This window comes from Belonocnema kinseyi, chromosome 2, assembly GCF_010883055.1.
Source record: "Belonocnema kinseyi isolate 2016_QV_RU_SX_M_011 chromosome 2, B_treatae_v1, whole genome shotgun sequence".
NCBI classification, from domain to species: Eukaryota; Metazoa; Arthropoda; class Insecta; order Hymenoptera; family Cynipidae; genus Belonocnema; species Belonocnema kinseyi.
Window position 1 is genome coordinate 11,610,636 of NC_046658.1, and position 15,349 is coordinate 11,625,984.

The 15,349-nt window shown below is 38.5% G+C and overlaps 1 protein-coding gene across 3 annotated transcripts in view; it reads left to right on the forward strand.

Annotated features, from left to right (window-relative positions):
• The window catches only part of LOC117167033 (zinc finger CCCH domain-containing protein 7), a 70,911-nt gene that overhangs the window by 37,765 nt on the left and 17,797 nt on the right, over positions 1-15,349 (forward strand). For 2 of the 3 annotated variants that reach the window (XM_033351591.1, XM_033351592.1), the window contains one exon: positions 12,974-13,169. The exons of the other annotated variant lie outside the window; for it this stretch is intronic. In XM_033351591.1, the coding sequence (XP_033207482.1) occupies positions 12,974-13,169 (196 nt within the window). The remainder of the gene's footprint in view (positions 1-12,973; positions 13,170-15,349) is intronic. 3 annotated transcript variants of the gene reach the window in all.

The window sequence follows — 15,349 nt, forward strand, 5'->3', positions numbered from 1 at the left end:
ATATATAATTAAAAATTTGTCATAAGGACAACCGCAGGATTTCGCCGGGACCGGGTGCAAATCTGGAAAATTGCAAACGCTCCCAGCGAAATCGCGGTAAAATTTCAGCCACAACCACGTCTCACGACCATGACACAGGTGGTTACAGTCTATAAAGAAATCAATACGACGATCCAGCAAAAGCCTCGTGCACCCTAAGAAAACGGAGCGACCCAAGGTCTACCGCCTTCTGCATTTTTCCCGCAAGTGTTTCAGCATATTCTTGACACGCAGGGATGCTTTTTAGGCCATTAGCAAGTGAAAGCTTGGCACCTCCAAGAGCGCCGATGATAAGGACGATTAGTTTAACAGAATATTCCGGGTACAATCGTTGCAACTCCCTTATAAGGTCTCGATACCTCTCTTTCTTTTCATTCTCCTTGGCTATGATGTTTTTGTCAGCTCATGCCGAAAATTCGATAAAGGACATGGTACGCTTCTCGAAGTCAAGAAAAACCACGTCAGGCCTCGAGTGAGCAACAGAAACTATTGTTGAGAATATAAAGTTCCAGTATATGCGGCACTTCCCATTCTCGACAATTGACTCGATTTCCCTAGGAGCATTTAGAGGAACGATATTAAGCTTAATGCCGTAAGAGTGACAGAGATGGTAATAAAGCACTCTTAGTGCCGCATTGTGCCTTTGAATGCAGGTCGTTCCCGCGTGAGTTGAACAACTAGATAGTATGTGAGCTAAATGCTTGGGGTGTGCATGGCACGCCCTGCAGCTATCATCAGGAATGTCTTGGCTCAAAATGTGGCGATGGTATGTTAAGGTGAAAATGACACCGTCTTGTCATGCAAAAATGAAACCCTCTGCACCAGACTTCAATCCGGGCGATTTAAGGAAAACAAACGTTAGCTCACAAGACATTGACCGATCCTTCACATTTTTGTGGAGGATACCGTGCATCCTCTTATCGAGAAGCTGTTCACGAAAGTTTTTCTCTTGTGCTTTCTTAATCCGGGCTATCAGGAGTGAGCACTCGAGATAGATAAGAATTGATGAATTTTGCTCACCCCTAATACTGAAGTTAAGTCCGAGCGTTTCAGCAGCCTCCTCCGCTGCTTTGTACAGAAACGCTCCTTTGCCCACTTTTTCGTGATTCCTGACCATTTTAAGAAGAGTGTCTCTTCCATTTGCAACTCTATGTGCTGTACCCAAAATAATCCTGTTATGCCAGATTGAAGTCTGGTACACAGGGTTTCATTTTTGTATGCCAAGACGGTGTCATTTTCACCTGAACATACCATCGCCACATTTTGAGTTAAGACATTCCTGATGATAGCTGCAGGGCGTGCCATGCACACCCCGAGCATTTAGCTCACATACTATCTAGTTGTCCAACTCACGCGGGAACGACCTGCATTCAAAGGCACAATGCGGCACTAAGAGTGCTTTATTACCATCTCTGTCACTCTGACGGCATTAACCTTAATATCGCTCCTCTAAATGCTCCTAGGGAAATCGAGTCAATTGTCGAGAATGGGAAGTGCCGCATATACTGGAACTTTATATTCTCAACAATTGTTTTTGTTGCTCACTCGAGGTCTGACATGGTTCTTCTTGGTATCGAGACCTTATAAGGGAGTTGCAACGATTGTACCCGGAATATTCTGTTAAACTAATCGTCCTTATCATCGGCGCTCTTGGAGGTGCCAAGCTTTCACTTGCTAATGGACTAAAAAGCATCCCTGCGTGTCAAGAATATGCTAAAACACTTGCGGGAAAAATGCAGAAGACGGTAGTCCTCGGGCCGCTCCATGTTCTTAGGGTGCACGAGGCTTTTGCTGGATCGTCGTATTGATTTCTTTACAGACTGTAACCACCTGTCTCACGGTCGTGAGATGTGGTTGTGGCTGCAATTTTACCGCGATTTTGCTGGGAGTGGGTGCAATTTTCCAGATTAGCACCCACTCCCGGCGAAATCCTGCGGTTGTCCTTATGACAAATTTTTAATTATATATAAGTGTGGAAGTGTGTGTGTTTGTAAATACGATACAGAGTTTTTTACCTAACTTGGTAGTTTTGCTTAAACTACCATTCCTGTCGGAGTTGCATACCGATGGAGAGATATGATCCTAGTCTGGACTTCCCACAGGAATGGGACTTGTTTTAAACTTGTGATCATTTTGATGTATTGAGTGCTGCGCTGGTGCACACACACATAACAATATTGTCTCTTACTTTGTTTTATTTGTATATTATAAAAGAAACAGAGGAGAGGGTTCTTAACCCCGAAAGGGAAAATACCTTTTTTTACCTAACTCTTTTCTCTTTGTTTTTTAGATAATAAAAATCAACTTTTTTATTCATAAATTTTCTACTTCGTTTTGAGATTCGAAGTAGTACATTTTTAAAGCGTGACGTTTACGCGCTGACTGCCACTATTCTGGTTGCACTAAGCTTGGGTTACCCGTCGGCGAAGGAATTTTAAAATAAATTTACGTTCCCGCGCATCACCTAAATATACAAATTTTTTGGTATGCTGGTTTACGGGCTGTAGCCTGAACAATTAATTCAAACGGCTCACATTTTATTTCTTTACACGGAGTGATGAATTAATTTTCCCGCACGTTCTCCGTTCGAAAAGAAGATTTTTAATTCTTAAAGTCCTATCGCTAATTTGCGTCTCGAACTTGCGGACGGGCGTCCGAATCTTAAATATGATTGCCGAAAGGAATCTGCGTGTTGCTGAACATTGTACAAATTTGATACATATTTGAGAAAAAATAATATATTCCGAAATAAAAGTACAGTTTAATCTGAAAGACCGTGACGCATCCACACGTTTAGACAAGTCTCACAGTTGTTCGTCAGTTTTCGAATGAGAACACTTTGTGAGAGACTACGCTTGAAGCTGACTAAATTCGTAAGAGATCCCTTGATGCCGATTTTAAAAGAAAAAATTTTTTTTACTTTATACTCAAAGTTGGAAAAAATCGCACAATTTAAGATATTGCTATAATAACACGCAATTAATTCAAGATGATCGATATTGGTGTTTAATAAATAAATAAACATTTGTTAAACATAACCTAATATTTTATTATACATTAATAATTTTTAATGAACAATTGTATTGTTATAAACAATGGTAGGTGTTTTTTAGCGGCTTTGGATATTTATTAAGGGATTTTTCTATTTAATCCAATTTAAAGTAACATAAAAAAATATGAAGGCAAAAAGGAATATATTTCTTATTGTTATAAACAAATTTTATAACCAAAATGCACAATTTGAGCAATTTTTAAGAGTTTCAGTTACTTTTTCTTAACGTACTTTGTTAGTATTTCCAATGAAACTTTTGTAAACTACAATCTCATTTCATGACAAACGTCATTGTTGTAAACAAATTTTAGAGATAAATGCACAGTTTGAGCAATTGTTAAGAGTTTCAGTTACTTTTTCTTAACGTGCTTTGTTAGTCTTTCTAATGATGCTTTTGTAAACTATATTGTCATTTAATGACAAATGTCATTGTTATAAACAAATTTTATAAACAAATTCTCAGTTTCAGCAACTTTTTAATGTGTTTGAGGTACTTTTTAACCAAAAATGTGCCTTGTTTGACGTGGCAGTGATGTTTTAATGAACTTTTGTCATCTCTTAACAATTTTGTGATTGTTCTTAACAAATTTTATACGAAAGTGCACAGTTTGAGCGATTTTAAAGAGTTTTAGTTACAAAAAAATACGTTGTTAGTCCTGCTAGTGATAGTATTGTAAACTATATTACCATGTCATGAGAAATGTGATTGTTATAAAATGTGCTATTACAACTATTGTACTACTGTAACTATTGTTACAAACGGCATTAATGTAATATTGGTAAGCCTAATAAAGCTCAGACTTGACGTACGTGACTAGTGACAATGGACGGGCATGGAAAAATTCCACGATTCAAGCGTCGCTTTTACTGTATAGAGATTCTCCATCTTAACCTTTTTTTCCTCGGGGATAACCTACTAGTACTTCGAAGGGCTGTTATTAATATTATTTTTTGTTAAAAAATTTCACTCGGTGGAACCCGGTTATACATCATAGCCACGGGCTAAGTCAAGTGACTGATGAGATTAGGGTGTTATGAGTCAATCCAATACGATGTTTGAAACCTCCTGCAATGATGTAGGTATACAATTACGAGCGGCCGAGATATAATTGCGAGCGGCCGCGAGCTTTGGAGGTGACAACAGTCACCTCTGGCAATGTGCATCTCACGCGCACATTGCCTGTAGCCGAAATCATAATGGGATGTATAGATTCATGATTCACATTCCTCCATATGGTCTTTACTTCATGCCTTAACTCGCTATACTTGTGGATCTTGGTTGTATAGGTTGTCTGCAAATTTTGGTTAAGTGGACAAGCAGTGTTGATGATGTAGACTCTTCCACCTTTTTTCTTGCATCACGATGTCATGTCGATTGGCCAGAATGTAATAATCCGTTTTAGGGCAAGTTATTGATGTATAATGCCCGCTATATAATTATGTCTGCGCGTATATTCTCTCTGAGCCATTACGCGACAGTCATCAATAATGCGCTCGATGGAGTCGTTGGTATCTCCACATAATCGGCACCGGTCAACCTCGTCTTGATGTAACACGTATTTGCGATAATTCTTTGTGCTGACCACCTTGTCCTGTGTCGCGATGACGAATCCTTCCGTCTCTGGATCCCGAACACCATTTCGTATCCTAATATTGGATGCCTCACTATCCACTTCATTTTTATCTAACGTTCTGGGATGCTTGCCGTGGATAGCTTTCTGCCTGCATTGTTAAAATAGTCCTTCAACTGTGTGACTTGTGACTCACATAGTTTTTTTACATCTACAACGCCTCTACCCCCTGTATGTCGTGGTAAAACTACCCTTTCAACGGCTGAATTTTTGTGGTGCATTCGGTGCTTCGTCATTTCTATGCGAAGGAGTATGTGAGGATAAGGATGGCATATGTGTTAATTGCCCTTATTTTGTTTGCCGAGTTAAGAAAATTTTTCATTATCAATCTGTGTCTCATAGTGAAGGCAGTCGTAAGGCTTGTCTTAACTATCGTATACTGAATACCCTTAGATTCAAGAATACCCAGATATTTATATGATTCGCCTGCAGCGAATGTCGTTTTCGAACTCGTTCTCTAACTCTGCGGTCCCTAATTTTCTTCTGACTAAATGCACTGTTCCGCATTTCTCTAGTCCGAACTTCATGTGGATATCATTGGAAAACTGCTTTGTGACATCGATCACTTGCTGCAGTTTCTGTGCTGAACTAGCGTACAGCTCCAGGTCATCCATTTACAGGAGATGGGCCACTTGATGAACATCCTCATTATCATGAATTCTGAACCCATGAGACATGGTGCTTAGCTGAAGGGGTTCAATGCTAAACAGAACCATAGTGCACGGAAGGTGTCTCCGTTAAATATACTTAAGACTTAAAGCAAATAGTTATGCGGCACAGAAGAAAACGCTTACTTGTAGTCAATGGATGCCATCTGTAAGCTCCTTTGATGCTTACGAGCTTGAGTCATGGCAACAGCGTCCATAGTGACTAGATCTTTACAGCCTCGTGAGTTTTTACATCCTTTTTGTTCTTCTGTAAGGATGCCATTCTCATCGCGTCTGGTTTTTTAGGTAACATATACGTAATACCCTGGAGCATAAAGCCTTTCATCAGATCTGGGCGTTCAATAATCTTCTGAAAACACCTTGCCAACGGAGGATGCACACTCATCAGGTACTTGTACCAGAAGTTGTGCACCATGTACGGACCTGGAGGTTTCCAGTCACTTGACATTTTCAAGACCGTTAAAACGTCCAAAGCTGTGATGTTTGTCAGTTGCATTTCAGGGCTATTGCTTGCCCTTGCTTTATCCCCTTCGAACCGCGCAGTGTCCAAATTGCATCTGTTCATTATCCCCCATACACCCGACCAGTATTCAGTCATATCTTCCAGTTGAAGGACTTCGGTGTCTTGCTGGTTATTTTGCTTTACACTCAGTTCACGATGGAACCTTCTTTCATCTGTCTGAAAGTTTCGATTTTGTTGCCTTCGTGTATTACTTTTATTGTACGGACGCAGTCTGGCAGTAAGGACATGAAGTCTCTGCCGTTGGAAGTCCATAATCTTATCTAATATTGCTGGTGTTAATGTCTCGATGTCCAAGGGTGAATGATTTTAGTAACATGGTTTAGAAGCTTTCTGGTTCTATTTCCTTTTTTATATTGAGTTATTTGACCCAATTTCCACCTTACTTTGCTGACATCCATATCTAACCTGATCTTCCATGGTTGATCTCGATCCCTTACTGGGACAAAAACTGCATTTACAGGCCTAGTGTGGCGGCCCAATGTTCTAACGGTTGCCACATCTGCACAGTATACAAGAATTTGCACCTCTAACGCAGTTTGTGTTGCGTTCAAATACATAGGTAAAACCTTGCTGTAGAGGTGTTCTATTAGTGCACGGAGATCACTCGTGATGTTCATTTTGGGCAGACAATGCCTTAGTGTTGGTTCTACATATCTGAACTCTAATAAAGCATGATCAAAATTCCTTTCAAGGTGCTGTAGTTTTTCTAGGATTCCACTATACACATCATTGTTATTAATATCCGGATGTGGTTCTAGTGGATCCGGTACATGATGCTCATAATCCCCAGCACCTATGCCTGCAGCTTCAATCAAGTTTCCGTTGTCCACTTCTTCCAGCAGCTATTTCAACAGCCGAAATCAGTCTGTTTACAAATATCAGCTGGTGTTTGATCATCAATAGGTTGAGCAAGAACATCAATTGCTCCTGCTTGACTGTATGATGCGGCTTCCTCTAACTGATGTTCATTGCCGCCGTTTTCTCACGCCAAATCAACCTGTTGTTTAATCTCCATTTTCGTTTCAAACTTCGCACTTTCGTAATAGAGACGCATCAATTCCTCTTTCATTGTGGTATCCCAATTGATGCTCTCCAACGATATTTTTGTCGAGATGGTTGGCTACAAATAGCTAACGCTAGCCAAAGCATCCTCAGCAGGTACAGTTCGATGTTCCATTGCCAGCTGTTTGATTAGTGTGATCTGCTTGATCATCTCGCAGCTCACCATCTCTACCGTCCCGTATGCTGTGGCCCCCAGCTGTGGTTACAGGGGCGCCCAGACGATCCTCGGTAAGCGACAAGCATTTTAAAATCTTTAATATACTCTCCACTTTTTATTTATGGGTTTTCGTGTTCTACTTATTCCCTCTCCTCTTCGTTATCAGAATATCTGGCATGGGAAACCCTAACAGTAGCAATGCTACCGCCAACATTACCGGCAAAGTCATGAGAGGAGAGCTAAAGTCCTACCGCGACAACAACGCGAGAACAACTTCGGTGTTCTTACAATAAATATTATAATCTAATAATTATTAAGTTTATCATTATATTATATTATTGTATATATGTATTACTAGTATTATTATAATTGATTGATAATTAATTTTGAGGTAGTGTAAGCAGACTCAATTGAATATTACAATGGACCAAAAACACGATTCGATAATAGAGTTACAAATATATATTTAGTTATAGCTAGAGTCAAATAATAATCAGTAAATGTAATTTTAAATGCATTCCATTAGAAATGAGTATTTCGGAATAATTTTAGGAAAATTGTAACGCAGAAAAGACGGAGAAAAAGAGAGAATACACGTCAGATACGAAGTAACTGCGTACAATGACGCCATTGGTGCTCGGGTTCCCAAAAACGACAGAGTGGGATAAGGTTGCGGAACGGCATCCCCTCTACGTTTCAACAGCACGGAGTGGAGTCGTTCCGGCGAGCTTTGTCGTGCGCCCCGGGCCGTCAGGCATAAAGATTCGCGTTCCAGCGACATGCGTCACTCGGCATCCCGCCACCACCACGTACAGTTCGCTCTATACCAAGCCTTCGCTCTCTGCCTAGGGAGAACAGTAATAAATAAACTCCATCAAGCTACAACGATCTTCTACTGACTTCAACTAATATTTCTGATCTGCTCTTTTAAGAGCAAAAATTTTAAAACGTAGTATTGTCTCTCAAAATCCCACGTTGACATCTGTCAACCCTAGTCACCTCACTCACATAAATAGGTTCAGTAGTTACAACTCTAGGCGCCCTAACGGGAAGTCCTTAAGTGGTACCAGCTGGATGGGATTGTGTGAAGACACGGGAGGAAACAGAACCATCGGCGAGTAAATGGAAAAGAACCAGAGAAATAGTAGGGTTGATAAGAAGTACCGGGCCATAAACGGACACCACGAGATGCCACGACGCATCGTCGACGGACACCACGAGATGCACCGTCCCATTGTCGACGGCCACCAGGAGGTGCCCCGTCTAGAGTAGTCACTCATCCCTCCACTCTATGTTTTTTTTTATTTTACTTTAAATTGGATTCAGAACGAAAATCGCTTAATCGTTTGATCAGATATCTTGAATATAAAGTTAAAAACTTTTTTAGAAAACACAAGTTGCTTGTCTTTGTGAAATAAAAACCTTTCTGTGTTCGATATTTATGTTTTTGGCAACTTTTTGTTGCTCTCCATCCGTTTCAGCCGCCATTTTCTTCGAATAAAAGAAGAAAATCAACACTTCCCGCAAATGAAGATTATTTGGCACAAAATCAGACATTTTAACACAACCAAAAGTATATGACGCCAAAATAAAATCACGATTGTGTCATCACGGTTTTTTACCATATGTCTAAGCTTGATTCATGACGTTTTGAATGTCAAAATCGACCAGCACTTACTGCTGGAGCCATCTATTGGCAAACAGCGGGAACTTAGTTGCGCATCTAATAATGAGAATTATAGGAGAGTAAGAACTAATGCGTGTTAGAATAAAAAATAATCTTCTACGCAGACATAAGTTATGTTAAAACATTTAGTTTAAGCCAGTTCAATTTTATGTATAAAATGAAAGTTGAATTTATTTGTATTATTTAAAAAAAACATCTTGGCGTATTACACAGGGTCATCAAAAAGTATCGGACCCCCTCCCCCCCTATCAGCGAAAATATGAGTTTTCGAGAGAAATATTTTAGACAAAAGTTTAAGGGTTTCGGACGAGCATCTGAATGGTGACCTTGGCGTTGACCTTCAAGGTTATTTGAAGGTTAACGTCTCATCAATCATTCGTACCATCTTTTGTTTGTGTTTTGATGAGAACATCTCCACTTAGCTGGCCGGATCCTCTTACGAACTTTTGTTTGTGGTCTGATGAGAACATCTCGCCTTAGCTGGCCGGATCCACAAACGAACTTTTGTTTGTGGTGTGATGAGACCATCTCCCCTTAGCTGGCCGGATCCACATACGAACCTTTGTTTGTGGTCTGATGAGACCATCTCGCCTTAGCTGAACGGAATCACATACGACCTTTTTTTTTGTGGATTGACGAGGCCCTCAATGGAGTTCACCTTAGCGGGCCGGATCCACATAGGGTTTTTTTGTGTGGATTGATGAGACCTGCGATGGATCTCGCCTTAGTCGACCGGATCTAGATACAATGCTTAACCATCTTTTTTTTTTAACAAATATTTTCGCTGATCAGTCGTCTAGACCTTGTTTCAGTTTACACGACCCTGGAATTACAACGAAGGTCATCAGGTCACATGACCTTGACGCATACCTGAACGTAAAATTTTCCGTTCTTTCGACTGGCGGTGTCAAAAATAGGGGTTTGCATTTGAAAAATAATAGTTGACCTTCAAATTACCTTGAAGGTCAACACCAAAGTCGGCTTCAAGGTCACCATTCACAAAACCCTGAAACTACCTCGAATCGAGTATGGGGATCCTTCTGGGATACACTAGTAGTCGGTAGTAGACTGGTAGTAGTCTCAGCTATGGTTCGGTTATGCACACCGAGGCGTGCGCAAGAGATATTGACATTCGAGGTTAAGACGTCTTATTGACTAACGACAGGCATGTCTCTGGTCATAGTGGCTTCACCCAGAGTCTGAAGTTGTCCAAAAGTAGTCAGAGGAGTAATCACAGTGATCATAAGGTATTCCCTTCAATGGTCTGTATAGTAGTCGGCTATTTGACTACCTGAATAATCAGTGCATAGCCCCTTGGTCGTACATGCAAAAACAAAAAATTCGAAATGATATTAAACAAACCCCTCAAGTCTAACCCTGGAGAATATAAAGGTACATTTACGTTTTGAATGGTTATGTCATGTTCGCTAAATTATATTTATTGTTATAAACTATGTTTATAATCATAAATCATATTTGGAGAACTTCTAAGTTTTTTCTTTTGTCGCCTCACATTAAGATTAACAAAATGATCCCCGCTACTAATCTAGAGCATGGTGAGCGCGAGTCAGTCCGCATTATCCTACCTGTGCCGCCACTCACAGCATACCTTACCGAATGTCGATAGGACACCCTCTGTACTATTAGTTGCAGTTAGTTTAAATTCGCGATACACGAAGAGAAAAAAAGGTCGTGTGACCATAATACACGGCGCTGAAGCGTGTGAGGAAAAAAGTACTCCGAAATGCTTGAAAATATGTGAAAGTGACGTTTTCACGATTACTATACGAGTGCTTCATGATGATCACGTACGTGAATCACAATTATGACTTTCACGTCGTCCATCATTGCAATCACAGTATTTAGCATTATTTTCACGCGCAACAGCACTGTGACCAGACAGCGATGAAAACCGTTTTGATCACAGTGCTCACAGCCGTTCTGGTTTCGTGCATCAGCTATTCAAATAAATCTGTGCCGATTTTCGTCGTCTCGCGCCTGTCGTCATTTTTATGGTAGGTGATCCCCCTATTACCATAATATCAATAAAATATTGAGGTAAAACTATTTAATTTTTACGCAATCGCAAAATGTCGTATTTCAGTGGTAAATTTGCTAAACTTTATGATCAATTGTAGTTTACCGATGTAGTGACTGTTTCGATCTACTCTTCTAGTAGTTTCTAAAAAACTTTTTTTAATATCGAGCTTTCGCTCGGCGACTCTATGCCTTATCTGAATACATTATTGGAAGGAACCTCTAACAGTAGAAATGGAACAGGATTTTTTGTGATAAAAAATAGGAGGATGAAAGACCAAATACAGAATTAGAAGATAACCTGTATTTGACTTACGTGATATATACGGAATTGAAGAATTGTTAAAATAAGAGTTTTGATACTTACGAGAAAACGTGTTCTTGACTCTTTACAAGAAAAGATTTTTTTATTTTTTCCTCCACTCTTGGACAGGCAGAAGCATATAATGAAATAATTTATAAAAATTTTGGGTATACGTCGCTCACAAAATTAGTGTCTGATTTTTTGATTACAGTATTTATTAGGCTTGATGATATGGAACCTTTCTTTGAAGGTAAATTTTTTATAATAATGATCTTTACTTATGATTTTACTTTTTGTAAAGTCAAAATTGTGGTCATGGGTCTATGAGTGTAGTACTAAAGCGTGGCTCTAGAGCAGTGGTCCGTAAACTTTTTACGCACTTTTCATGTAAGGGTAGGTTTGACCCAAGATTTTTTTTTGTCTGACACGGAGAGAATTGACTAGGCTACCTATATGGATTTTGATCCGATGAATCCGAATATGGCCTCAGAAGTTATCCTACACGTCTCAGTTTTCCCCTAGATGCAAAAAATAGGGGAAAGTCTAGGGATTTTCTCGTCACACGTACCATACAAAAAATTTGTCTGTACGAGACAAGTAACTATGCTACCCTTATAGATTTTGAGCCGCTGAAGCCAAATCTGGCCTCAGAATTTCTCCTACACGTCTCAGTTTTCGCTTAGATTCCAAAAGTAGGGAAAAGTTTAGGGATTTCTGGTCATGCAGGCCATACAAAAAATTTGTACTTCACGAGACAAGTGACTAGGCTACCCTTATGGATTTTAAGCCGCTTAATCCAAATCTAGCCTCAGAATTTCTCCTACACATCTCAGTTTTCGCTTAGATGCAAAAAGTAGGGAAAAGTTTAGGGATTTCTGGTCACATAGGCCATACAAAAAAATTGTCTGCACGAGAGAACTGACTAGGCTACCCTTTTGGATTTTGGGCCGCTAAATCCAAATCTGGCCTCAGAATTGATCTTACGCATCTCAGTTTCCCCCTAGATGCCGAAAGTAAGGAAAACCCTAGGGAAGTTAAAAGTTTAAATGTAGGATAAAGCATTCTTAAATTTCAACGCTTCAATCTAATGCATTCGATTTAAAACAGTTCAGCGGGAAATTGTTCACTTTTTAATGTCTGATTTTTATTTCCTCCTTTTTAATAAACAGTGTAATATTTCCAAATATTAAGAAAATTCTTTTTCATGTAAAAACATTTTCAAATTGAATAAAGGTGAAAAAATATGTTTTATAGATGCATTTGGATGTTTCAAATTATTTACTGCTAAGGTAAGCCAAAGTGCAAATATTTCAACATGGGAAAATAAATGTCAGAATTTTCACTCCAGCAATAACCGGTTTAACCAGGCAGAGAAGAAGTCAGGGGGGGGGGGCGAGTGACACCAACCTATTATCAAATTTCCGTCTTCGCTCGCTTTAAGTGAGAAGTGCACATCTATTGAAGGAGTATCGAAAACCTGACCCGATCCCGAGTCGATATAGTCAGGATCATGTCGATATCAGAAACTATCAGTTGGCGGCATCACTAGATCTGTGTAACAAATAATACGTCAATAAATATCTTTGCTGCTACAGCAACTAGCCTGGCCTTGATAAGACCTCCCTGGTTTTCCCAGATCAACTGATTATCTGCGACAACCCAGAGGCTGTCCGCAGGACTTGACCACTAATCTAATTCGCTACCATCAGTCACCCTTTATATTGCTCTTTATAATTCTACTTCTTTATTTTCTAAAATACCTTCTTTGCCCTGTTTTTATATTCTCATAACTAAAATTTTGGTATGAATTCAGTTTTCTCCAGGGAAAATGTATTTTGGATCTTTGTGGGCTGTCTCATGATGTCGGACCCGAGAAAATGCCGACATGCAAGTACTTTTTAGAAGGCTGCTGTACTCGCGATGCCTGCCCATATCTGCATGTTAAAGTTTCAGCGAGCACTCCTATCTGCCACCAATTTTTACAAGGTTACTGTGAGAAGGGTAACAAGGTGAGAATATCTGTATTTAAATTATTAATGAACCGACGGTAGTGACTGTGCGTTTTATCTCGATTCGAGCGCGGTTATAGTTTGGATGGATGAGCGTTTATCATTTCACCTATTCATGTTTTTATTGCTTTTAAAAATGCCGAGAGTAAATATTTAGTAGGGCCACAATGAAAAAACGTAAAGATTTTGTTTACTAAAGGCGACCCCTCCAAATATCTTTTTAGGAAATAAATGCGTACTTTTTTGCTTTTAAAATAAAAAATTTCATACCATCTCTCCATAAATTTTCAATTATATAATCTCGAAAATACTTAGTATGGAGACAATACGCGCAACTTTATTTTTAAAGTATATAGTTTAATTCTCAGGAGCAAGCATTTTAAAAGATATATTTATATATTTTAAGGTATTCAAAAGGCTTACCCCTCGAATGATATGTTTTGTAATTTAAGTTACACTCTATTTTTGCTTCTTTGATAAACTTATCTTTAGACCTCATTCAAGGCTTGAAAACATGATATTTGGAAAATGGATTTCACCAGAAACGGGCGCCATTCCAGGAAATGGCACCCGCTCCCGGCGAAATCGCGATTACGATTCAGCTGTAACGACGTCTCACGAACCTGAGATAGGTGGTTACAGTCTATGGTGAACGATGAGATTGGTACAACGATCCGGCAAAAGTATCGTGTACCCTGAGGACACGGAGCTACCCAAGGGTGACCACCTTCTACATTTTGATCAAGAAGACTATCTTAACAGAATATTCTGGCTATAATAGAGTGTTCCAAAATAAGTTAATATGGTCCAAAATAACGCCACTATTGGCGCTTTGGCGTTATTTGTTTTCCGCGATTTCAAGATAGATTTTTTCAACTTTTCAAAATTTTGAAACATCCAATAATTTTAAAGCAAGGAGGATTCTACCAAAATTGAAATATTTGCAAACAAGAAAAGAAAAACTCAAGTGGTTTCTAGGTAGAAAAGTGTAATTTTTATTCCAAATTTTCTAGTAATTTTTCTATCTTTGAAATTGCTATCTCTGGTGGGATTTCCAAATTGCCATTTAATCAGGCCTTAAAATTAGTTCTTAGTCGTTTTGATGGCATAGGTGTATCAAAAAAATATCTCGAAGCAATTCAACTTGTTCGAATTTCAATTAATGAAGTCTTTAGGGACTTTGCTATTTTAGAAAATATTTTCTCTGGACGTCATCTCAAAATTTTCTTTGATCAACCACTAAAATAAATTACAGACTCGTTGACGATAGAAGGGTATGAGAAATAAATGTACAAGGGAAATTTTAGGCTGGAATTTTTCTTCCAATTTTCGTAGAAATTATTCAATTTTCGAAATTGCTATCTCTGGGTCTGATTTCCGAATTGGAATTTGATCAGTCCCTAAAATTAATTCATAGTCATTTTGATGGGATAAGTGTATCAAAAAGATGTCTCTAAGCAGTTTGTCTTGTCCAAATTTTAATTAGTAAAGTCTTTAGGGAGTTTTTTTATTTTAGAAAATATTTTCTCTGGACATAATTTCAAGATTTGGTTTGAACAACCACTGAAATAAACTAGAGACTCGCTGATGATAGGAGTGTATCAGAAATAAGAGTAGAAGAGAAATTTTAGGCCGGAATTTTTATTCTAATTTTTTCAGAAATTTTTCTATTTTTGAAATTGCTATATCCAATTTCCATGTCGTTAAGATGTCTTTACGATATCATAAAAACGTATGAATTTATTCCAGATACAATCCTATCACCAACGTGTCTCTAATTTAATTTGATCAAACCAAATGTTGAGGTGACGTCCAGAGAAAATATTTTCTGCAATCAAAAAAGTCCCTCAAAACTTTATTAATTAAATTTCGGGCAGGTTAAATTGCTTCGAGAGTTTTTTTAATACGCCTATACCATGAAAGTGAATTAAAATTAAGTTTAGGTGTTGATCAAATGTCAATTTGAAAACCAGATACAGGGATAAAAATTTGAAAAATTTACGAAATTTAAATCAGACCAAAATCCAAATTAAAAATCCAATTTAATGTCCAATAATCAAATTGATGCAAAATCCTGTTAAACAAAACAAGAATCCAACGACCAAATTTGGACCACAACGAATAAACGAAAACAAAAAAAAACCTATTATAATAATTATAATATTATTTATTATATAATT